At 38.0% G+C, this 27,182-nt stretch overlaps 1 protein-coding gene across 1 annotated transcript in view; it reads right to left on the reverse strand.

Moving 5' to 3' along the window:
• Window positions 1-442: 442 nt before the first annotated feature.
• The window catches only part of PDHX (pyruvate dehydrogenase complex component X), a 36,086-nt gene continuing 9,346 nt past the window's right edge, over window positions 443-27,182 (reverse strand). The window contains exons 3-11 of the mRNA XM_071427623.1: window positions 25,201-25,301; window positions 20,280-20,485; window positions 18,920-19,018; window positions 13,512-13,683; window positions 11,953-12,100; window positions 9,431-9,489; window positions 6,594-6,752; window positions 4,391-4,455; window positions 443-3,133 (exon numbers count right to left, since the gene is read on the reverse strand). Of these exons, the coding sequence (XP_071283724.1) occupies window positions 2,869-3,133; window positions 4,391-4,455; window positions 6,594-6,752; window positions 9,431-9,489; window positions 11,953-12,100; window positions 13,512-13,683; window positions 18,920-19,018; window positions 20,280-20,485; window positions 25,201-25,301 (1,274 nt within the window). The 3' untranslated portion in view covers window positions 443-2,868. The remainder of the gene's footprint in view (window positions 3,134-4,390; window positions 4,456-6,593; window positions 6,753-9,430; window positions 9,490-11,952; window positions 12,101-13,511; window positions 13,684-18,919; window positions 19,019-20,279; window positions 20,486-25,200; window positions 25,302-27,182) is intronic.

The raw sequence follows: 27,182 nt of genomic DNA on the forward strand, positions 1-27,182 counted from the left end.
ATAAAGATGAAAGATGCAGATTTTGTAAAGTAAACACGCAGAGCAGCCTGTAGCTTCCAATAAACGATTTTCACCCCAGTTCAATCAACACGTGATTTCACCCAGATCCTAAGTTTGTGTTTCTTGGACATGTTTCTACACATCTACTACCATGAACATCCTCCTGATTCACTCAAGCATGACTACACAGAAAGAAATCCCAAGTTTAAAGTTCAAAACATATGCTTAACTAAAGAACATGCTGAAAGATACTTTCAGCGTATCAGGATTTTTTTCCTGATTAATCTATTATGGATGTAACTGCTATATCAGAGGAATCTGCTTTCTATACCTTCAACATTTTAGGGACAAACAGAATAGAACATCACTGCATATGAGTCAGCAGTGGGCCCTGGCAGCCAGAAGAGCCAACTGTATCCTGAGGTGCAGGATACAGCATCAAGCAGGAATTATAGAAATTTTATTTTATGAGTAGATCACAGGGAAAAAAAATGCCCATAAGTCAAACATTCTGACATTGCAATTAGGGATTAAAGTGTGACACACAATTCAATATTTGCCAACAATCACGAAGTCCAAAATAGCTTTTTTTTTCAATCATGCCTCCTGCAATGGAAAATGATACAAAGATAGTATGTATCCTAAAGGTACACATTTCCAGCACATATTAGTATACTCCATTTCAATGTTTTTTTAAAAAATTACTCACAAAAGTAGATGTCTTCATTGTATGTCTTGCTTTGGTATGTAAAGAATAGGCTGTCAGAAGACATTTGAAAGAATAAAATACAGAAAGCTAAATTTTTAATCTGTGAAAATTTTACTTTGAGGAAAATTTGCTTCAAAAGCAAGCATACCCATTACTACTTATTCACTTTCTGGCAATTTACCCATTGTTCCTATCCCAAATCATCAAGAAGATACTGAATATTTAATCTGTATGGGCACATATTTGCTGTCTCACTTCTGCTGAAGTGCTAAATGTTGCTAAAGGGTACACTTCCTCTGAATTAAGATCTGACTGCTATCACCCATCTGAACTCCACACATTTCCTTCACAGGCTGATGACTGACAAATTATATCTGCTTCAAATAACAATGCTGGCAAAGCCGGCAGGTGCAAAAACTGCAATTCAACCTTGTTAGCCTTGCCCAGTTCTGAAGCTCCAAAGGTTTATTTAACCTGCAGAAGTTGCCTTGCCTGCTGGGACAGCACAGGGGATGAGAGCTGGTGAGACGGGACACAAATCACATCCCATCCCATCCTTGCATGCAACAGCGCCTTCCAGTGGCTCCGAGGGCGCAGGAAAAGCCCTGGCTGGCAAGAAGGGATCGCAGCGCATGCAGAACTGCAGCAACACAGAGCAGCCATGCAGCGCTCACCTGCAGGAGCACCAGCTGGGCGGGCTGGGGAAAACACAGCACCCCTGCAGCAACACGTGCACAAGTGAAAAGCAGGAAATCAGTTTTATAATCGGCCTGAAAAATGTCCTGAGCAGAGCAGATTCAGCAAATAATGAGATCTTGTACATTAAAGACAATATAGAAATTGATCCTTTTTTTTTTCCCCACGGTAATACGAGGGTAACAAACAGCTTTGGAAAAACTGGAAGTCAATAGTTTCAAATTGCAAATTAATCCTCAGGAACCAGTCTTTAATATGGTTTATCAGTAAAAAACTCTTGGAAATACAGAATGGCTATGTCCATTCCTGCACAGTAAACTATAGCTGGTAATCAAAAATCTCTCCAAACCAATAGTTTGTGAAATTTATGATAGAAGAAGCTAGAGAGGCAAACTCATTTATCAAAAACTCTCACCTCAGTTTAAAGTAAAGGCTGTCTTGCAAGTAGCTATTTACTTGTTGAGTTGCTGCCATAATTAATTCCTACAAATTGTTAGGAAAAAGCAATTGCACAAACCAGAATAAGACAAACTCCCATAATTCTATTGACAATTTATATTCTCATGAGGTCCTGTAAACACAGTTATTTCATAACATTTACATGCAATATGTGATTCCATATTTATATGTAAGAAAGATACCAATCTAATTCTGTTAAAGATCAGGCCACTGCACTTGAGCCTCCGAGTTACATTTCAATATACACTGATGATGAAACACTTTCTACTTACATCTACATTCCATCCATGCAAAGAACAGCATTAATCAGCAACTATTCAGTGTGCAAAATTTGACCTTTTATACTGGGACCTCTATGAGAACACTGTTTGCACAATTAAGTTCTGTTTTTTTTCAATACTTAAAGGAGGCTTTTAAGAAAGACTGGAATAAATTTTTAGCAGGGCCTGTTGCAATAGGAGAAGGGGTGATAGTTTTAAACTGAAAGTGGGTAGATTCAAACTAGATATAAGGAAGATTTTTACAGCAAGGGTGGTAAAAGACAGTACAGGTTACCCAGAGAGGCAGAAGATCCCCTATCTCTGGAAACATTCAAGGTCAGGATGGGTGGGGCTCAGAAGGCATCCCTGGTCATTGTAGGAGAGGCTGGACTAGACAACCTTTAAAAGTTTCTTGCAACCCAAATTATTCTATTATTCCCTTTTATATTTCATGAAGTTTTATTGAGTTTTTTTTACAGATGAGTTTGACTTTCCTATGCAAACACGTGCCATTGGTACTATGTGTTTAAAGAAATATGGTATGTTAACTTCAAAGTCTTTTAGCTTTACAGTACGAAACCTGGTTATCACAGAAGACTAAAATCATGAGTATTTCACATTAATTCATAAATTAAATATTTTTAACTGTCCGTCTTCAGCTATTTACTCCTCTATACAGAAAAACAACCCTAAGTATATAATAGTTATCTATGTTGTCAAAACAGGAAGCAATCTTCACTGAGTTTAATTTAAGGCCAGTCGCATTGGATTCTCTATATTGGCTTTCAAGGTCTCCAGAAACTTTGAAGCCAGTTCATCATCCACCACCCGACCATCACTCGAGAGAGTCACTGTCATGAGCTGATGCTGCTCAAGTTTCTCATTCCCTTCTTCATCTTCCACAATCTTGAGCGCTGGTCTTGCTCGGCCCACAGCGAGGATGCAGGCCTGGGGAGGGTTTATGACTGCTGTGAAATCACTGATGCCAAACATGCCCAGATTGGAGATACTGAATAAAACAGAAAAGAGTTCCAGTAACATCAGAAATTGCATAACCCCTCCAGGAAATAATCTATATACAAGAACTGCTATGATTTAAATTTCCTCCAAGGCAAAACCCATTAAGTTAAAAATAGATCTGAACAGTTTTCAGTTGAGCACATTCAGACTCTTAAGGGTTTGGAATTTTTGCAATTAAAAATTATGCACCTTTTAAAAAGTCCCATTTCTTTACAGCAATATAGTCTTGCCCTGCACACAATGAAACCAGAAAGTAAACCAGGAAAGCAATGTCTTTAAATATATTTTGCCTGTCCCTGTTACAAGCCAAATATCTTTTAGACTGAACCTCACAGCTACAAGTTACAATGGCTGCTGGTATCCACTAAGCAATAAAATTTGGGCATCCAGGTATCACTCAGGTAGCACATGAAAACATTTCTGTCTGTGTCACCACCTGTCAAGTGGTATATTAGGAAAGGCTTGGATTCTTCTGTGACAAGTTGTCTATGGAGAAAGGTGGCCCACCATCTCCTCCTTCCTAGTTACAGTTACAGCAAAGAGTGGAAAAAGGATTAAATTGTACAGTCCAATGACCAAATGGCACCACTGCTATGTTCACCATACACCAGGTCCTTAAATGTCACATCCACCTGCTTTTTGAACACTTCCAGGGATGGTGATTCAACCACTTCCCTGGACAACCTCTTGCAATGCTTGACAATCCATTTCATGAAGAATTTTTTCCTAATATCCAATCTAAACTTCCCCTGGTGTCCCTTGAGGCCATTTCCTCTCCTCCTGTTACAACCTGGGAGAAGAGGCCAACCCACACCTCACTACAACTATACTCCTTTTAGGTAGAAAGAGTGAAGCGTGATATGGTCCCTCCTGACTTAACAATCCCAGTTCCTTCAGCTGTTCCTTACAAGACTTGTGCTCCAGAACCTTCACCAGGTCCACTGCCCTACTCTGGACACACTCCAGGCCTCAATGTCTTTCTTGTGGGGATGGAACCAAAACTGAACACAGATCTCAAGTGTGGCCTCACCAGTGCCAAGTACAGATGAAATGAACCCGTAGCAGGGTAATTGTTTCCCCCTGATCAAGACACCCAGTCTAGGTTTGACCCTCAGAATCATCAGAAGGAGTTTCATCCTAAACAGAGCAACATTTTAAAAGCAATGCATTAAAAGACAGTGGAATAGCTGAGGATAAAACAATTCTGAACCCATGGTGCATGTATTAAATGCTGCTAGAGTTTTACCTAAAAGATCCTCCCTGGTACTCTTCTGGTAACAGTTTTCCATCTCTGGCCTTCTTTGCTAGAGCCTACAGAAAATGAAAGAAAACAGGCAGAGAAAAGTAAAAAATTATTATGTTGCAATAGACTAATTATTTTTATTTCAGTAAGACATTTTAAGTACCATACAGCCATTAAGTAAGCAAAAATCACTTGCTTTTGGATTTAGGGAAGCACCTCAGCAACACTGTTGTTCTGTCGGCAATGATTTGGCAAAGAGACTAGAACACAAAATTTCATTTTCCCACCAATATTGGCTGTTCAATAAAAGCTGTTCTCTCACCTTACAAATATTGATCCAGTTTTTACAATGAAACCACCATTCCCTCTGGTGGTTTTAGATTATCTAGCAAAATACTGATGAGATAAATTTACAGTATTCTTAACATATTTGTTTAAAGAAACTGACGTGTACCATTTCAGAACTTTCTATCAGATTGAATGAATATATTTCTCCCAGCTAAACTACCTTTTGAAGGCTGCCTTTAAGGCCACTCCTGTGATCTCCATTTCATTTTTGAAACTTTTCTTTAAAATTCAACAAAAGAAAGCGTCAAATACAGCCCAAGAAGTTCATACTATGTTCCACGATAAGATCACAGAGTTGTAAAAAATTCTGAAATTCATAATAAGCATGTCAAGTTACAAAGATACACTAAGCTTCAGTTTAGGCTTTTTCTCATCTCTGAAAAATTGGTGAGGACTATAGCCATGGGAACAGCATTCACACAACAGGATCAATAGAAGCGTGATGCATTTGTGCAATTGCATTATTTGAATGATGACAATCCAGTGCCAGGATGCATATGACCTGGAAAGAAGTCAACATTAACATGCAGCAGAAGGGGACAGATAAGCAATTACACAAAGACAGTGCCTGCCAAACTACAAGGGAGACTGACAGAGAAGCATCTGCAGTTCCAGTGTGTGCATATCAGGTACGTGTTTATTTCAGTAATTCAGTGAAGAAGTTGAAAAGCAAAATGATGTTGGTGTGGACACCTATGTCACACACATTCCCCTTGAAAGGCAAGGGGAATGCTCACTATCATGGCCCCATTGGACATAACACAAGCTGCATTTCCATCATGGGAACTGCAGGACATTGATCTGTGGTAAGAGAGGTTTACAATGCTGCACACTATTACAGGTATTGGGGATTATAATGAAAGTACAACACCGAACAATGCTTCTCTTCTTGTCATTCTATCACTAACCCCACAACCACCTCAACTGACCTTCCTCCTCAACTGGTTACTAGTGTAAGGAATTGCTTTCACAACACATTCAGTATAAAGTAAGCAATATGGACTGGAAAAAAAATCTTAAAAACAGCCATTGATGAATGTTTTGTGGTATGATCCATCTTTTTCTGCCACAACTTTTTGGCTGTTCCCGTCCATCAACACAGACTATTATGGCTTCTATAGTTTCACACAAAAGGCAAGAATTTACGAAGTGCAGTAGTGTCTAGTTTGGGGACACTTTTATGTCCGAGGATCTGCTTCTATTGCATTCCTCAGATGCTGTAGGCCTTTGATTAGCACTCGTTAAATGACTAAAAATGGCCTGTCTTGGGACATCATTCATTCTACTTTTGCCTGCCAAAAACCACTCCTTTATCTGGCAACAACTGCCACATATCACTCTGACTGGCACCTGGTCTATGCAAAATACTGCTCATTAGTCTGAGGAGTTTAATGTTACAGCCTTAATTGAACTGCATATTGAAAAAAATGCAGACAGAAATATGTTCCATAATATAACTGCAAAGAGAGAAAAAGCAGACAAGAAATTTTCTGGGAAAGGGAAAAAACACAAAAAACCCAGAATTTCAAACCCCAAGACTGGAAATACTAATGAAACTAGCATTAAGTAGCATTCTCTTGAGGATTCAAGAATTTCAATTATATTAAATTGCAAAAGTCTGCACAGGTTTATTTTTCAAGCAGTCTAGCCACCATTCAACTAAATAACACAATATTATTGTTGATGAAAAATGGAGTTGCAAAATTAATAAGAATTTTGAAGTGTAAGTAATGCTGAAACTGCTTTAGTTCCACTGCCTTTGTTATTACTGATGTGTATCTGGGTCACGCTACATTTTCTGCTACAGAAAACCATACAGCTGCTCCATTCCTCAGCCTGCTGCACATTTCAGACCCACCTTTGCAGAGGCAGCAATTTCCTTTATTCCCTTGGCAGCAACATCTTTTATGATCGGTGTAATGAGCCCTCTGTCCGTTGCCACGGCAATGGAGATGTCAATGGACTGCAGCCGCCTGCAGGCTTCCCCATCCCACGTTACATTCACATCTGGCATTTGCTAAAACACAGACAATAAAAAAAAGACAGCTGTTAGAAGAATAACAGTGCAATCAGTTATTAAGAAAAAGGAAATTCCTTTAAGACACATAGCTACCTACAGGAATCCACCAAGCGAATTAGCTTGCTGATTTTATTCATTTTTACTTCATCAAAAAGAAGGAAATGTATGCACCAGAAACTAAAAATGGCAGGACAGACAGAAGTTTGTTTGGTGTTGCTAGGAAAAAAAAACCCACATTACTTCAAATGTAATGTAAATTTATTCACTGATACCACCTTATGATGGCCAACATGTAAAGCCTCAAAGCAGTGCAACTTCTCCCACAAAACAAATCACAGGATGCTGGATCTTAAAGCATGGAAATGGACATCCTACTATACTCACATGTTGTTTTTCACTGATGTCTCAAGCATGATTCCCAACAAATAAAATATGTTGCAGGTACACTCACTGTTATTCAGATGTTCTCCTAAAATGCATCAGATTTTTTTTTTTTTTTTTTTGTGGGTGGACTAAGTTAAAATTGAGATGTTCACTGATAATTTCATTTAGTTCTTTGAGTTCAATGAAATGAAGAAGGTATTCCAGAAAAATTATGGGAGGGACACAATATCAAAAGTGACTGACTATCTAAAGTAACTGCACTCCTGGGAAGAAGTGGTATGACAGTACTCTGTGTTCCTATTCTTCAACACCAGCATGTATAGTGGGAAAAAAAAAAAAAGGAAAGAGAAAAGAAGAAAAAAGTATGTAGTATTCTTCTTTGCAAGCTAAATAAACTTCTAGAAGTCCTACAGTTTACACAGTTTTAAGATGCTCTCAAGCAGGTGCTGTGCAACTCAAACTCTTTATATAAAGGTATTCAAAAGAGATGGTAGAGACAGAATTTGTCACTTCAACAATGGAAGATTTCTTTTTAAAGGACAGCTGCTATAGGAGGTGTTGCTACAAAGCCCAGCCACTTCAGGATATCAGCCTGGAAGTTTTACTTCCTTCCTGCATCCTTTTCCCTCCTTGTACCAGAAAGAAGAATGGTTCTACTGGGCTGTCACCTGGTGAGCCCACTGGCACATTCACAAAATCTTGGCTGTCAAATGTCAAGACCAAGCTGAAACACAGAAGCCATAACTGGAGTTGTGATATCCTAAGTGAAGGAGAAATTTCACATGTCCAGGAACCAATACAAGCAGTATCTTGAGGTGTGTCAAACTGTCAAACCAGCTGCAGTCAGCTCATTAGAGCTAGAAGAACACATTTTTCATTGTTCAGAAATAAAATAGTAACAAAATATTCCCTGAAGAGCACTCAGAAAAGTCAATTGAACTGCCTTGAATTGAAACTTGAAGATGTATTCACACCACCCAGTTTCAGGGAAGAGAGGTACAGGTGGAAGTGGGTTTTCTTTTTTTAAAGCAGTTGCCCACATCTTTCCCTAAAATGCTGATACAAAGTAGATGAGATGTGAGCTTGATCATGAACTTGTTTCCTGATACACTGAGTTAAATCTGTTGGGTCTTGTTTAATGTATTATTTTAATAGTCAAACAAATGCTAGCATAGATTTCTAACAAAGCAATAGGATAGAAGAACTTTATTGATTACTTCCATATCAACACAATATTATCAGCTCAAAAGCTAAGAGCCCCCTCAGAAGACAAAACACAAAACCTCTTGCTCTCTGTCTCCTGTTCCTTTTACCTGCTCTCTGGTGCAGAGATAAGTAATCCAACACTCACAGCAGTTCATGGTAAACTTTGAGTGTCACTATTTCCTCACAAAAGGTTTCAGTAGACCACTAAAAAAAACTTCTTGTTACGTACACATCTAACAAAAGCACAGCACACATATTTAGCCCCTCCTTTTGGTTTTGGTATTAACTTGCAGAGTTTTTTTTTCCAGTCTAAATAAGGCCTCAAATTTCTCTCAGGCACTTGCTTATGAAACTGTGTAGAATCCTGTCTATTTTCTGTCCAAATTATACATTAAGCTATACCTCTTCAAATTATACATTAATATTTAGTACATGTTCAGCTAGAAATCTGTTAAGTCTTTTCCAGTCCGGTGTTCTATCAATTTCATACATCCACAGGAATACTCCCCCAACTTAAACATAAATTCCTCTCAACCTTTAAACAGTTTGAATTATCCTCACAAATGAGAAAACCAGCTCTCACATCCTTTCCAATGTTTTTATATTATTGTGAGGTAATCCAGGCCATGAGAATTCCTAGCAATGAGCAGAGCGGTTGCCAGAAGAATTTTTATTTCAAAGCAGGTATCACTCAATGTGCCATCAGAATACACCTGAGGTAATAACAAGGTTTATGTAAGAGTTAGATAAAGACTTGCTTATAACTAAAAGAGATAAGATCTACCTAAGATTAAATTAATGATCTTGGCAATGGCTTTAGTCTGCTGACTAAGCAACTACTGGGATTTGCAGATGTTAACTGCAGTAAGTGGATCTTCACTAAGGAGCTCTCATTTTTATAGTTCACAGCGTAGACGGTGAAGAGAATTTTACCTGGAAACCTAAAAAAATCTGACAATAAGTAATACAGAATTACCAGCTTTACTGTGATCCCACTCATATCTCCACATACTCACAAAATACTATTCTTGTCTCCTTGGCAGTTTACTACTAAAATATATTTTTAAAGTCAATTATTTGCTTACCTTCAGAGTAACTGCTGTTGCCTTGATAATAAAATCATTTACAGATACTTTAATGTCATCTGCAAAGGGAAACAGAAAAATTTTAAAAAGGACAACAATCATTGTTCGTAAGATTTGCTTTATCAGCATTTGTGTGATGACAAGATTCTAGTGATTCAGCAGATTTATTTCTTTGAAGCATTAACAGAAAGTCACTTATCTTCAAAATCCAATAATAAAAGAGGGAAAACTTTTCCCCCCCTTGGGACAAAAGGCATATCCATCAAGAAAAATCTCATGCAAAGACACTCAGAGTTTCAGGAGACTAAAAATGATAACTAAAATCAGGAGTGGCATCAGAAGCAGGGATAATAGATACAAAGCAGATTAGGCCATAAAATTACCCTGAAATGCATGACATTTACACAATATTAAACTCATCATTCTCACAATACAAAAAAACTACATTACCCTTCCACCACCATCACCACTGTCAGCAAAACTGATCAAGTAGCAAAACAGCCCAATTTTCAAATCTGGTTTATGGCATATTGTTGCAGTGTGATGCCATTTCCTGTTTCACCTATCCCAACCCCTCAGGTGTGCCAACCCTTCCTTTCCCCTTTGCCCTCCTGCTAAGAGCTGTCCATCAATCTTAACATTCCAGCAAGGGCGTCGTGTGGTTGGCAGAAGTTCAAAAGATCCCCTCAGGTCCGGGCTCATTGGCCTGTCCAAGTGTCTGTATCCCTTGAGCCTTCCCCTCCTCACACCTGGTTGGCCCTCACCTGTCCCTTCCCCTCCCCCTGTCCCCAGGGCTTAAAAGGAGACGGGACCATGCGGTCAGGGTTCTATTAGGAGCTGTTTCAGAGGTCTACCAGGCTGAAATAAAACTCTGGATTAAGACTCTTCGATAGAATCCTCTCCTTTCTCTTCACTGTCACCTGAACCTTTTCCACCAGAGGTAAACTGAGTTCCTACTATGCCTGGATTTGTTCTGAGTGCCCAGCTGCAGCACCCAGCCGGCCAAAGGTACCTCTGGGGTGAAACACCACAGCTGCCGCCTTTGGCCCAGCAGCAAGGGCCAGACGAGGCCAGGCACGTCCCACCCAGAAATATTGGGATTATTACTCCATAGCATATAACATACACATCTTTAGAAATATTTTTGCAAGGGAAAATAATTTATAGATAATTATATCAAGTGAAACATTCTTAAATCATCACAAATTTAGAGGAGTGAACCAAGTATTCACTTACCATATAACTGGCCTGCAACATTTGCCATGATTAGTAATTTATGTATAAGAAGAGAGACAGCATTCCAACAGAACATAATGGAACTTTCAATTCTATGCTGCACTGGCAGAATTTCACATCAGACAAACCTGTACCTTCATCATCAAATATACACTGGTTTCTGTTTACATACTACATTCCTAATCCCTGGCAAAAACGTCACTGTCCAGTGTAGTAGAGCAGCGATACAGTTAAATGATCCACATCTGGTAATATTTTACCCTGCATCACTTAAGTTTATAATAGTAAAAAACTCCACAATTTCCATCAGAGGAAACATAAAAATCTACCAGGACAAGCTCTGTAATTCAATTTCATGCAAAGACATATGGCTTTTCCACCTCTGCATTTAAAGGAAATACTCATTAAGAATCAACAACAGCAGGAGAGGTGTGAAAAATATCAAGTGAGTATTCCTAACTAAGATCCTTTTTTAGTTCATTCCTTATGAACTGCTGCTGTTTAAAGAAAATATCAGCATTAGAAAATGTCTTTGACATTCAATTGTGAATAAGGTACCATTAGGAAAAATAACAGGTAGAAAAATGACCTGGGTACTGTTGCATTAAAAATTAGTCACTCAAAACTTCAGTAGAAGGACAAGCAGCTCCCTATGATCATGTAGGAAACCTGAATACACCTGTCAAATTTAATTTTAGACCCCACAAACAGATAAACAAGCATGGGCTAGTCACTAGTACAGAACAGTTGGCCTCAGTTTCTCAATCAGTAGAGCAATAAAAATGTAAATTAAAATATTCTGCTGCATTATTCTGAATGCAGAGCTCACATGGCTTAGTAAAGCTACCATTTGAACATATAAGCTTTTAAACCATGACAGCAACTGTGAAGCTTCAGATCAACATTTTAAGTGTCTTAGACCTAAAATTATTTTACCCAAGTCACAAACTTAGTACCAGTCTAGGAGGTGCATGTCTCCATCACCAAACAGAGCATCACTAGTGCTTATGCAGTCTGGTTATTGAGGAAAATAAGACTTCAGAGTGATGTGTGAGTTGGCAAAGTAACACCTCTGTCTTCCTGTATCCTGACAAGTTGTCCAATTCAATAACTAACAGGAACTACAGCTTGAGTCCAACGTATTGAAAAAAAATCTATTTGAATGCATAGTGGTCTACCTAGACAAAATCTACACCTCCTGGGGAAGTTTATGTAAACAGGAAAAATTAAACTATAGTATAACCACATTAGTATTACCACATGTTAAAGTAAATCAGACTACTTACCTTTGGCCAGTTCTTTTCTTAATTTCAAAACAGCATCAATGGCACAGTCAGCAGCAGCATATGCATGAGGTATGGTGGTTTTAGATTCTGTTAATCTCTTAGCAATAACTCTTCGGATGTTGCTAGCTGGGATTTCTGTGAATGTGCCCTGAAAGAAATCATATGCTGCAAATTAAATATCAGGACAGCCAACAGTTCCCCTTTGCTGAAAGTACTCCAGCATTTACACATTACCATCAGTGACTCCTGCCCATGTCAACTATACCCTAGGTATCCAAAAGTGATACATTCCAACTACTTAAATTAACATGAAAAAGACCATTGATTGTTCTAGTCTATTTCTATTAACTAAGATCAACACAACAGGTTTTACATAACAATTACATTTTACTGCATAGAATTAACCTTGCTTTTAAAAAAATAATCCAAATATTGAGGCATTTGTTTTCAGCCAGAGTATATAAGCACTGTTCCATCTTCCAGGTTTGGCATATTGCTCAGATTATGCTTTGCTCCATTTAAATTACAAAAGAACAGTTCCTCAGTAAACTACTGCCTTTTCAATTCCCTTAAGACAGGCTTTACAGCATCTTTTCAGTTATTCTTCTCTCTCCTTCCAGATATATCCAATAATGTTTCAATTCCCAAGTTCTTCCTAGAAGCAGGTCAACTTGCAAGAAATCTCTTAAAATATTAGTGACTACAGAAAGCAAGAAGATAAATGATTTTGTAAAACGTTATTCTGTATACTTAATCTTTACCACATATCTCTTGAACTTATAAGGATTCATAGAATCCTTAGTACATATTCAATACTACTCAACACACAATAAATTACAATATGTATGTTCCGGTAATCATAGAAATGTTTTATTCTGTAATGGATAGAAGTCTGAGCTTTTGAGTTGTTTGGCTCTTTGTACAGTGCAAAAAAAAGGGCAGCATTTTCTGAATATTATGAATTGTAGCTACATTGTAAACTTCAGACTAAAAAGATACATCAAATTTAGTTCTAGAGACAGAAAATGTTTTTCATAAAAGCTTTTCAATTTCCACTGATGTCTATTTCATCAAGGGCATTTATTCTTTAAAAAAATACTTTCTGGTATTTCTAACATTTCAATTTAACTTAGAAACTTACTTAAGTCCTAGAGTTTGCACAATTACTCTCCAAGGCAACCACCAAGAAGACTTTTCCTTCCTCACCTCTTGACAACTCATTAATGGACACTTATATCTTGCAGGAAAGCAAACAAATCAAGTACAGTAAAAATAAATCATCATTCTAGTTTCTCCAAGGCCTGCAATATAAATTTTCCCATCACTTCAATTTGCAAGCTTCACAAAATAGTATACAGACCATCATTTCAAGGATTTCACAGTTTTAATTACATTTCCTTAGAATCACTGAAACATACTAAAAACTGCACATCCCTGAGCTTGGCATCTGGGTGGCCTTAGTTTCCTTCCTGTCTCTAGATCTAGAGATCTCAGGGCTACTGAAGCAGCTTTTGCACTATTCAGCTGTAGCAATGCTGAAATCTTAGCAGAAGTGTTACCAGTGCAGCAGGTTGTCCTGGTGTGGAAACTGGTGGAATTGCTGGCCTTGGATAAGAAGTCACAGCTGTTGCTTGTGAAGGAGAAGGCACTGCAGCAGGAGCTGGAGAAACCACAGGTTTCAATTCACTGGGTTTACCCTTCTGCTTCTCTTGCAGAAGTTTGAGAGCATCCCTGGTGATTAAACACAGTGAAATACTGACATCAAAGAAACTACTTAACAATTACTTAAGTATTTCTATTCCATCACTTATTCTATTTAATTAGCCACTTCTGTACATTTAAATTCCTGCTATCAAACCAAACATTAAGAAGGTGATTATTATTAAATTATATTAATTTTGTGTTGCCTTTGTGGTATCTTTTTAGTAAATTCTCATTAATTTCTACGAATAAAAGGGCCTGAATATGCAGTAACAGAAAACATTTGTGTTAGAGATGCATAACAATCATCATCACTAACTGTAAGCATGCAAAGTGATTTCTGAATTGCACTAACAATTCTTCTAAATGAAAGAACACATTTATTCAGCCTACAAAGTCTAAAGTAAAAGCTGTTTCATCTGTTGTATTTGTAATAATAGGAATTTAATGTAATTACTTAGTGCTAAGAGAAAATTGAGTAATACATTTATCACTCATTTCTCTGCACCTTTCTGACATAAATTTGCAGAGTGAGGCACAGATGTTATACAGGCCCATACTTCCTAACACCACACTGGAGAACCAAAGCCAAAGCATTCTGCAAGGATTTTTTACTGATACAGCTACCAAGACAAAATTTTCCTGTTGTGGGCACAGTATGAGAGAAAAGAGAGATTCCTATCTCCAAGCCATGACACTGTGTCTTGCTCCAGGTGCACTGCATTCATAAAGCAACAAACTAAAAACCAGCACCTATGAGACTGAACAGCAATAACTGCATTTCCACCACCCCTGCCAATTGTAGATCTCCTCTCTTTATTCTCCAGATCTGCTAACAGAAGCCTGGATAATATACCCTAGACAAATCTCTATCATTTCACAGAATCACAGAATTTCTAGGTTGGAAGAGACCTTTAAGATCATCGAGTCCAACCCATGTTCTAACACCTCAACTAGATCATGGCACCAAGTGCCACATCCACTTTTTTTAAACACATTGAGGGATGGTGACTCCACCACCTCCCTGGGTAGATGATTCCAGTATTTGACCACTCTTTCTGTGAAAAACTTCCTCCTTAATTCTAGCCTGTGTCTCCCTTGGCACAGCTTGAGACTGTGTCCTCTTGTTCTGTCTGTTGTTGCCTGGAGAAAGAGACCAACCCCCAGCTCACCACAGTCACCCTTCAGGAAGTTGAAGAGAGTGATAAGGTCACCTCTGAGTCTCCTTTTCTCCAGGCTGAACAACCCCAGCTCCCTCAGTCGTTCCTCATAGGGCTTGTGTTCCAAGCCCCTCTCCAGCCTCGTTGCTCTCCTTTGGACACGCTCAAGCATCTCAACGTCCCTCCTAAACTGAGGGGCCCAGAACTGGACACAATACTCAAGGCGTGGCCTCACCAGTGCTGAGTACAGGGGAAGAATGACCTCCCTGCTCCTGCTGGCCACACTATTTCACCAAGACACAGCATGTACACAAAAGTTCAATTCCACAAATTGGCAGAGGAAATTAAAATAAATTAAAAATCAGACTCCTTACAACACTTCCAAGGTTTTGAAACACAAGCCATAAATACTAAACAAAGCTATCTAATTTCAGTACTGCTTGAGAGACTATTCTTGAGTGACAGCCAAGAGTTTGTTATTAAATCTTTACAGAAAGAACAAAATCTCAAAACACTATGCATTCTTCATTCCTCCTAAAAAGTAGCACTCCAGAAACAAGAATTAAAAATGGACAACCTCTGCCGAATGCCTCTTACCATTGCTGACTTGCTTCAATTTATTCTTACCTTCAACACGTACTTCAACAAACAATATTGAAAACAAAAAAGCAAATGAGCTCAAGATAAATTTTTTCCTAATTAAAAGTTACTTGTTTTCCCAAATTAATATGCTGGCCAAGATTTGTTTTCAAATTAAGTGTTTATTATTTGACACAACTATCAGGGAAAAAATCAGGGAAAAATATTAGATTTGATAGAATGAAAATCATTCCTGAGCATGACAATTTGAGCCATAAAAAGTAACTGCATGACATAATACAAGCTTTTTGGTTAACATTTAGAAGCTACCAAAAATTTGTTAAGGGCTTGCACTCGGCAGTCATAGGAGAGACCATCTGGTTTTGGTGGTTTTTAGTGTGTTAATTGGAAAACATTGCCAAAATTAAGCTTATTTTTAGATTAAAAGATTCGCTCATTACTTTCTGAAACTAACTTGTACAAAAGGCACATATATAAAAATCAAAGTTCACATGTATTTGTTATACATACATATGAATAGAGATCCCTCCATCAATTCCAAATTATTTAACTGGTTAAGAAAAAGAGGTACAGGAGTGTTTTGACTGTCATGGTTGCAACACTGCAAGCCTGAATATAAGCAGAGTTAGAAGAGTCATCTAAGCACATAAAATTAAACAGCTTTAACTTAAAATCAGGGAAATAGATATTTTATTACAACTGGAAAATGAAAGGTTGGTCACATCTTTCCAACAACTCTATAGACTTCTATCAACATGGATCAGTAACAGAGTAAGAGAAGAGAGGCAACAAACATGAAAGAGCAGCCTACTTTGCAGAAAAGATATGAACGTTTATTAAACATTTCTTAAACAAAAATATGCCTTACCAAACTTTTATTATTAGAAATATGCAGATTCTGGCAACTTTGTTATACTTCGGTTTACCACTACTACAGAAGCATGTAGTCTTTTTACTTCATGTTACCCAAAACCCAAAGAATGGTGAAAGCAAACTGAGTATTTTGTGTTCAAAATACTTTTCTTGATACAAGTTAGGTTACCCAGACACCTAAGGATCACCGAGGATCCAACAGTGCAACAAGAGATGCCTAGATTGACACAAGCTTCCTGTGGGGGCAGTTACTGTTACTAAATTGCACCCAACCCCTTTCATATATTTCAGATTCCCTTTCCACATGTTTAAACCTGTTTACTCATTCATAGATTCCCTGCAAGAAGGCAAATGGTTAGAAGAGATTCAGAGCACATCAGAAACTTCCAGGTATCACAGCTACTGCACTATGATTGTAGAAGGAACTCATTCCTCCCATATAGCAGCTAACAAATTGCACACAGCAGAGATCCCAGGGTCAGTTCATACTCCATACATGCACATGAATTTCATCTCCAGAAAAACAGCATTCCATGGGTGTGCTATGCGTTCTCTGCAAGCTGAAAATGCCTGAGCAGCTCAGAGATCCCAAGACACACTGACTTAACAGCTGGGAGCAACAGGGCTTCAAAAAAACACGGTTCTCAATAGCCAGCCTTTTCATGGCTGCATTTATAAATCCCTAGACCACTATGAAACAAAATGGGAAAAGGCAGTGGTAGCTGAAACAATCCATTTTAATATAGCCCTCCCAAAGAGTGTCTGAGCTGATGAGTAGAAACATGGTACAATCTTTGACAGAATATTTGAGTTACTTTGTACTGGCACACCAATTTTCTAGGACATTTCTAGGACATTTTGGAAGAAAATTATATTAAGTGAAATAAGAGGATATTACTTAGAAATAACAAACAAAAAAACCCCTGCCGCTCCTTAAAAAAAAACATCCCCAAAACCAACAACAAAACAGGCAGGAAAAAAACAACAGTAATTCAGCCTTGAACAGACACATAAGAGAAATATAAATAAATAAAAGTATCCAGATAAATAAAATAAAGTATTGTCCTCCTGAAGGAGAAAGTCATGACAGAGAACACCAGTAGAGTGGAAGTTCCAACTGCTGCTGCAAGTTTTACAGTGAACTGAATTTAAAGATAGAAAGTTGAGGGAAAGAATCTTGCTTGCTTATGTAACTCACTATCTTTCTTTCTTGTAGTCTGGTGACTGCAGCAAAGGAAATATTTCCCTGAATATCTGCAGCAGCTCTCTATAAAAATCTGCAAATTTCATTTCAAACTGAATATAATAATAGTCTGTAGGCATCTGAAAGATTAGCCCCATTTCAAAAGAATGGTTAAAAAGCCCCAGACATTGTTCATCTTAAGCTGACATTTCATAGTCAAATCTTTTGCATGAAAAAAACAGTTTTAAAAATAAATTATTTTGCTAGACAATTGTCATAACTACAGAAAAATCTTTGCTAGATCTCCATGACAACTAGAAAGTGTTAATTTGTTAGCTCAAAGTCCTAGAGGGTTTCCACCTGCCATAGCCTCATTACACACCATAAATTACCATTACACTTCCATAATTAAGAAAGAACTCTCTCTGATGATTTGCTGTTACATAGCATATTCTACCTATTCAATTCCTTATTACATCTCAACTCAGCCAAAGGTCATAAGGAAAAAAAAAGCTTTGAAAAACTGTCTGCCACTCTTCTGGCTCCAGCTGCAAGTTACACTGACCTGGTCCTGGTTGTCTCTGAATGGAACTAAAATAACAGTAGCCAGCAAAGTCTGTGTAAGTGAATGATGGTACTTGTCAAAAGAAATAATTTTACTGAGAACAAAATTATTTATTTCTGCCAAAATCCTCACTTCCAATAACATACATACTCATGTGAAGAGAATGCATCATTTCAAGGCTAAATGCAGCGAATCTACCACATTTTTTAAACTCTACTTTCTCACTCAAAGGCTTGAGTGCCAATCATTATATTGCAATACTCAAAAGGGTATAAAAAACTACTAGTTCATAACAAACCACAGCTTGGTAAACGAACATTCTTTAAATCATAGAGAGGAAAGAAAAATGGGAGAAAAACACAATTCTGGAATTTCTTATCATTACACTTCATTGCTCTCCCCAGCCTAATAAATATAGGAAAAAAATTAAAATTCTGACAAATTACAGAACAGAACTACAGGAAAAAAAGCAAAAGATCTGAACTCCCTGAAGAAAAGGAGTTGAAGAAAATACCAGAAAACTGGTTTTTATTTGGGCATCTTGGGAAGTAAAATTCTTGAGATCCACAGTGGTAGCTTATAGTGGTGCTTAGGAGGCAATAGGCACCATTAGGCTGAGCTGCAGGAAATGTGACAGCAGTACCACACAGCTAAGATGGGACTTAAAAAATATAAATATGTGTTCTGTTTTTTTCTAATTAAGGCCTTCTTCAAATACTGCCTAACCCATTCTCCCTATCTTTTCAACAGATTTTTCAAATTTAACTATACCCATCCACAGCAAAAAAATGGAAAAAAGACATGGCTTTTTTAATAAGCAAACTTTAATCTAATGGAGGTTAGTCTAATATCAAAAGTTGTAGGTTTACCAAATTCTCTACATACTCTTTAGTGAAGATTCCTCGAGGCCCAGTAGGTGTAACATTGCTTGGATCTAGTCCATGTGTCTCCAGAATGTTGCGAGCTGCAGGACTTAAGCGAACCCTAAAGAAATGAAGGGGAAAATTTCAATTATTTAAATTGCAAGATTAACTTATTTCATTAATGCACATCACGAGAAACTACATTTCTCTCTGGTCAACTACAAAGCACAGCACACTGGTACTGAGTACCTAGTGCATCTTAATATTATTTACTTTCTGAAATGAAGAGAAAAGCCAACATCTAGAGAAATTATTTTAGAATTCTTAGATACAACCACACACTCATAAAAGAATAAATACTTGGTTTCAAGTCTTTCCACAAAAATCCCCTATTCATTATTTCCCAAAGGAGATTATATTTGCACCTCATTGAATTTTAAGAATGGTCCATTAAGCCCTTGCCAAAAAAACCCATGTCATAAGTGATCATTTGGTTCCAAACATGCTGATACATCTCTAAAGTTGCAGTGAAACAGCACTTCTGTTCTTTGGTACTAAAATGAAAGACATAATCCTTTCAAGGATCCTTTTGTGGATCATCCTCCTGCTGCAGGTAATGCCTGGGCAATGACCTCAGCTGCCATCCACTTGCATGAGGAAAGCCTAAATGCTGGCAGCATTTAGAACACAGCAAACCAGCAGACAGAAAAGATAATGAGGTTTGGGGGGAAAAAAAATAAGCACAAATAACGAGTGATACCTCCAAACAAGATATATCCTGGGACACAAAGTGATTATGCATTATTGCTACCTGACTAACACTCTGGAGCTGACCCCTCCTCCAAGGTGTTTGCAATGCTTAGAATACCAACAGATCCAAACCAAACTAACAAAGAGCACATAAACTGACTGGTTTAAGTTTTTCGCACTCCACTGTTATGAAAATATTAGAATAATTTTTTTCTAATATCGAAAATGCAAGAGCTTGTAAGGACTTTGGAGTGTGCCGTTTCTTTATTTTTTTCTCCTCAAATAAATAGAAAATAAGTCACAGGTACATCTGGCATCTGATGCATAAACACTATTGTCCATCCTGTATTAGCACAACTTCTTTCCAACTGTAAGCTTAGTATCCTTCATAATTTAATTGCAGGACAGAATATAAGTACATTTAATTCTAATAACATTATGCTGTTTGAATTGACTTACTGGGCTTATGAGCAAAGACATAGTCTAGGCCTGCAAGGTTTATCACCTCACTCATACTGAAATACCCTCAAAAAACAGCCTACTACAAGGTAAAAAGTGACAAAAAATATTTCTTGGTTCAGTTCTCCTGATCTAATGAAGAGTTCCATTTCATAACAAACATAGAAACTTACTGCAATTTCCCAGGTTGATGTTGCAGTTGAGGAGGAGCTGAAACTGAAGGAGCTGCAGGAGCTGAGGCAGGTGCAGGTGCTGGTGGAGCCACAGAAGATGGACTTCCAGCATCAGCTGGTATTTCAACTTGCTTCCAGTCCTGGCCTTCCTCTACCAGCAGACCAATGAGTGAACCCAAGCGAACATTTTTGCTTCCTTCTTCCACCTAAATTAAGAACATTAAGTTACATATTACACTGTCTGCTCTGATATGACTAAAACCAGTAGACATCAAAGTTTCAGGCATATTAATGACAATTCATCAGTAAGATATATTTATTGCTACTATTAATAAGATATTTCATGACTGAAATTAATTATAATTGCTATTACAAGGAGAGGAACAATCATTTATGCCACAAATCCCATACACCTAAAGTTAGCACTCAGAAATCAAAGTAACTTTTTATACACACAGCCTTTGCAGCTCAGAACTAGAATAGAAAAAGAAAAATTATTACAATTCTGCTTAACTTTTCATCTCCTGGATTTTTGAGTCACTACTACATTTTCTTTACTCACAATAAGAAAACCTCTACATAAACCTCAATGAACCCTAGAATCTCAGATGTGGAAAGAGCTGAAATAAATAGAAGGACTTTAGGGTGCTGGGATGAGACAAACACAGGATTGTGGCCAGCAGAGCAAGGGAGATGATTCTGCCCCTCTACTCCACTTTTGTGAGACCCCACCTGGAGTGCTTTTTCCAGGTCTGGGTTCCTCAACAAGACATGGACCTGTTCAGAGTGGGTCCAGAGGAGGGGCACAAAGATGACCAGAGGGCTGAAGCACCTCTCCTACAAAGACAGGCTGAGGGAGACGGGACTGCTGAGCCTGGAGAAGAGAAGGCTTTGGAGAGACATTCTAGCAACCTTCCAGTGCTTAAGAGGGTCTTATAAAAGGGAGGGAGAGGGCCTTTTTATACAGGCAGGACAAGGGGCAATGGTTTTACAATCAGAGAGGGCAGGTTTAGATTAGAAAGAAATGCTTTACTCAAAGGTGGAAAAGCACTGGAACAGGTTGCCTATAAGGGTGGTGGATGCCCTATTCCTGGAAGCACTCAGGGCCGGGTTGGATGGGGCCCTGCACAACCTAATTTAGTGAATGGCATCCCTGGCACAAGATGATTTTTAAGGACCCTTACAAGCCAAAACATGTAATGATTCTATGTAGGCAAGAAGAGTCAAAAGAATCCTAGCTTTGCTACCAAACCAACAAAGCACAGGTGACCGTGACAGGGAGAAAAAATTGGAGATAAAGCAAACAGAGAAGTAAAATTCCCTTGGGGCTTTTGCCACTGCAGCATAGTGCTTTAGTCACTAACAAATAGATACTGAAATGTTTATTTCCTCCACTGGGAAGAAAAAGAGACTGAACTTATGCCGGCTCATTCTGCAGTGGAATTTTTATACAAAGTAGTTTCCATACCAATTCTCATTTAGGTCATGAATGAGAAAATGGTAACAGATACTAATGTTAGGGAAACTTTCCTGTCTGACCATCCAGGAGCAACCCTGGCAGCCACAGTCCCAGTCCCACCACGTGAAGGGGGGGCCAGAGCCCCTTTACAGTGGGAGCCAGTAACCCCATGGGTGCCTCACGTGGCTCCCTGCACACCCTGCCCACACATTCAGACAGGGTTTCCTCACCAGATTGACCCTGGGTTTCCCAAAGCACAATCTCAGACACCTGGATCCCCAAAGCAATTTTAATTGTAGCCCAGTAGCACAAAACCAGCTCAAGCTGGTGCCTCTAGGGAAGGACCACAAACAAAGGAATTCCTGTGCTTTCATACCCTCAGTCTGTGCTGCCAATAGTCTGGGCTCTTCCTACAGAGTCCTTGGCTCCTGCTGTGTCCCAGTGTCCAGTCACTTGGCCACTGCCACAGGTCCCTGTGCCCTCTGCTGTGCAAAGGGTCAGCACCAGATCAAGGCCCCTTTTCTGGTGCTCCCACCACATCCCCCACCCAGGGAAAAACCTGCAGCTGCACACCCACTACCTGCTCTAAGTCTATTCCTCAACAATTAATTACAGTTCTTAAACAATCATTCATCATCTGTTTTGTTCCAAATTGAACCATATTTTAAGAAAAAAAAAAATCAGTGTTAATTTAAGAAGCAACTCTACTGCAAGAATAGTCATCATTCTGAAATTACCCTTCTAATATTTCAGTCAGTTATTTAATCTTTTACTGCATTTTACACTGAATCAGATGTGATCATTAAAAGAACTATTCATACAGAGAAGAAATATATATGCATGAGTTTCTATTCTACTGTTAGACTGCTCTTCCTAAACCATACATAGATTCTACAGTCAAGAAAAACCAAGAAGAGTTACAGAAGTTGAATTAATTTAACCTAATGAACCTCTTATCCTTAAATGCAAAACCCAAAGCATTAAGCAGACAGTATGCTCATCTGACCCAAGTTTTCCATTCTGAACTCTGTCAAGATGGTTCAGAATTGTAGCTGGCATCAAAGGCACACACTTTTGTCTCATTGCTTTAGGAAGTGAGTGAAATCCAGCCAGATGATAGCTCAGAGGCACAAAACATTTTTAAATTCCCATTAACTACATCACATGTGAAACTTCTGAGTGGCCCTTGGAAGCACAATCTTTTCAGTAAGTAATCATCACCCCATCCACAAACCTGACACAGCTCATTTTATAAGCCTTACACAAACATCTACTGAACACTTAATACAGAGCAGAAATATCCACCAGATAGTGCAAAAAGACAACCAAGGATCACACACTAGAAAAAAAAAAGTCTAAAAATTTCTGACCTTATTGCTCTTTTATTATTTTAGTTTCTGAAACATCAGGTTTTCTCTGTACTTTTTAGGAGACTGGAATAAAAGCCTGTCCATCATGTACTCTAACTCTTAGGCCCACCATTTCTAGATTTCAAGGATTAAAAGAATCCATTAAAAAATGGGTTTGCATAATGATCTGTTCGTGTTACCCCAACAAAGCTGTCTCTCTTCCCTTATTCTGAAAGATGTTATAGTTATTTTCTACCTCCTGCTATCTCCTTCTCAGGTTCAGCTCTTGGCACTGGATTGTTACTGGATCATATAGATATAACTAAGGCTGAATGTCACTGCTCCATGACACTGATATCATCTAGCTGCTGGAGAGTCTGGCTTTGATCTATCAAAAATGTGCCACAAGAGCAATACACAGAGAAATTTTGAAATTTGCAATGCATTTGAAATACAAAACAGGAAACAAAAAACTCCCACAGCTTCTGAAATACTAACATTACTTGTAGCCATAATGAATTACTATTAAAGAAACTAAGCAAATTTCAATTTAATCTCTCTAGGATTAATTCTTTAATACTTTTGACAGAGAGAATCCCCATATCTCCCCCTCACACTATCTAGCAAAGCAGTGTCTGCAAATGCAGAGGCAAACTGATTATCAGAAACATTCAAAACTGAAGAAGAGAGATTTAAAAATAGTGAAAGCATTGCCCAGCAATTATTTAAATAACTGCATGGAAACTAAACACAGATTGAAAAATATGTCTAATGTGAGACTTCATCCTGGCATGGCAGAACATATCCTCTGAAACCTATTAAATGTGTTGTTCCATAGTTGAACACCAATTTAGCAACACAATTAAAAGAAGGAAAAATATTTTAAAAACTCTTGTCTATATGCAGTTGTGCTTAAATACAAGTTATCCTGTAGAATTGAAGACTAATGAGTTTTTGTAAGCCCTAATAGACTTCATTTCCAGCTGAGTTCTATCTTACATCCCCTCTCCTCCCTACCCCAGCCCCCCATCTATCTCAAGACTTTCATTCTTGCAAAGAATGTTGCCTTTGCTTATACAAAAGAGGAAGATACCAAACAGAACATTGCTTTTCAAATGCTGCCACAGAGCAAACTACTCTCCCTTTTCTGTTTTTGCAAAGGATAACTGTGCAAATACATGCTGATGTAAGAAAATGCAGCTGTAACAGAGATAGGAAGTCTAATATACCAATCCAAAAAGCTTTTGTAATAGTAGCCCAAACACATGTCTGACTGAGCATAGGGTAGAATTTTCTCATGGTTCCAGGAACCAGTTTGTACCTGTTCCCATCCTGCTGTTTCCTAAGTAGCTGGACTGCAATTAATACCAGCATGCCTAATTTGTATGATTATGTGATCCACACCTCATGGGTAGATGTGCCCTTGATGAGACCTCCCTAACCAAATGACATAGTATTTACTTAAAGTACTCATCTCTCATTTTTATTCATTTTTTCCCAAATTCTTGCAATTCACCATGTTGTTTAATTATTGTGGAGGGAGAGAAGAAACAGCTGCAAGACACCACCAGCTGAGACTGCTTCAGAAAATTTCCTACTCATCCCAGTTCTTGTTCTTTCTATTAAGCTTAATCAAACTAATTTTGATAGAGGAAATTATTAACTCCAAGAACTGTTCTCTGGGTCAGCCCATGTTGTATAACATGCCACCTTGAATGACTAGCACAAGACAACCTAGCAGAGAGATGACACATCCTGGGTAAAGTACCACCCAAAATTCCAGATTCCAACTGATTGTTAACTGTTTTCCTATAACTCAGACTAAAAGGTGTCATAAACTACAACATTTCCTGGACATAATTCACCAGGTGTAAAACATACAAAACAACAGCTTAAGTGAAAATCCATTAAATATATACAGAATCATGTACCATGTACCAGTAGTTTGGTACACACATGGCACAAATGGGGCAATTATTTCTCCCCAGGAATACAAGCAAGTGCATTTTTCTGAAGGCTGAGCAGAAATTCAGCTATCTAAACTAGTTTTTGAAGCAATATGCTAAACAACAGTCTGAAGTTATAACCCTACTGAGAAATGCAGGATTCCTACCAGTATTTTAGCCAATATGCCATCATCACTTGATTCCATGGTAACCACTGCTTTGTCCGTTTCAATTTCACACAATGCATCTCCAACATTCACTGTGTCACCTGCAAAATACAACAGAACTTGAGAATACTTACCCTAAACTTCCTTTCAGATTTGTTCAACCATGGAAGATAGATATTCACCATAGAATACAGTTATTTTGTATTCCTTAATAAATTTTATAGCTAGTAGATCCCCCATCATTACTTATCATATTGTATCTTTCCTTTCCAAATAAAATCACCAAGATTCAAGAATCACAAGCTGCAGTGACAGAACACTGACATGTTCCCAGTACTGATGTTTTCAGCAGACTTTCCAAGGTGAAGTACAATCTTTTCAATAAGTAATCATCACCCCAAAATTTATTTTCAGAACCCCATACTCAGTAGCACTGCCATGAATAAAATACTGAGCCTTCCATACTCACTGCTAGCCACCAGTCAGAGCAAGCTATCTAAAACTGCTTAGGACAATGGTATCATAGTTCAGTAACTGGTGTCTATGCTATTAGAGAAATTCAAATAAACCTCAGGAATTTTAATGTCTTTGGGAAAGCACAGCTGCAAGCTTGCTTAATCTCCTATATAGTTCAGAAAGGTCTTTTCAAGCATTCATTCATACTTTGTGAAATAAAAATATGCACAAGTGCTAGAAATTGCTTTTGCTACATTACACAAATCCAAGATTAATTCTGAAGCATACTCTTCCTCTGCTTTTGAAGAATATCTGTATCTGCTAGCAGATGATAAAGATATTATGTGTCTGGATTATTTCAACAAATCAATACTGACTAGATGTCCAACATTAAAACTGACATTACATTAAAAACTGTTAGGTAGTTGAATGTTTTGCCTTCCAACAAAATACAGCTTTTTTTCTTTTGAGAGACATCCAAGCCTAAAACATGCCTACAATTTCACATAAAGTAAAATTCTAATATTTCCCCATTACCAGAAATGCTGCAACAGCATTACCTGTCTAAGCATTTAGCTGAACTACAGATATCACTCCATTATGCTTAAGGAGCAGAATTAAAACCTAGTGCAGGTTACCACCTACATTTAGGCAAGAGACAACACTATAAAAGACAAAAATATAAAAATATTTAAAAAAAAATATATATAAAAATATAAAAAACACAACAATACAAAAAACATCTCCTGTTTCAGGACTACATGAATTAGAAAGGGAAAATGAGGTGTTGTACCTCATTTGTGTTGAATAAAAACATCAAAAGCTCAGTTACCTACATAGTTTTATAAGTCATAAATGTTCCTATTACAGAAATTGGTAGAGAAATATACTTCATCTTTTTAATGTAATAATCTAACAGCCACATTCCACTTTGCAATAACTAGAGCATGAACAGTTTATAAGAGGAAGTCAAAACTCTAGGCTCTATAAGTGTTTTAATTTCACTGGATCATTAATTCAAGTAGGCCATATATCAGATCATTAGGCAAGTACTTCTTAGTTGTTAAGAAATCAAATTGTTGGGCAAATTCTGCAATTTACAGAGCTAAGACTGGCAAGCAGAAAGGAGGTTAACTCTGAATCTCAATCTGTCATCAGACTCTAAGTGTTCTGCACCATTAAAAAGAAATCTCAGTGCTCAGAGACCAACAGCAGTACCTCCAGCAGGGTGGGCCAGCCAAGCAAATACCTTCATCCATGTGTTTGTCACATGTCACACCTCAACTTGGGTACCTGAAGATGTTCCCAGAAAACTAACTTCATCTTGCACAGGGAGGGCAAGGAACCTTCAGAGGACTGGATAGACCACTTTTCCACTACCTTTTTTTAAATTTTCCTTTCATTGCTGCAGACAAAGTTACCACAAAATTGAAAGGCAATTGAATAAATGCAGTGTAAGAATTCACTTCAGTGCAGCATTCAAGTCCTGGGCCTGTTTCAGTACCCAAGTGCAATGGATAGGATCA

The sequence above is a fragment of the Agelaius tricolor genome, unplaced genomic scaffold (genome assembly GCF_023055355.1).
Source record: "Agelaius tricolor isolate 1412-34295 unplaced genomic scaffold, bAgeTri1.0.p SCAF_5, whole genome shotgun sequence".
Taxonomy (NCBI): Eukaryota; Metazoa; Chordata; class Aves; order Passeriformes; family Icteridae; genus Agelaius; species Agelaius tricolor.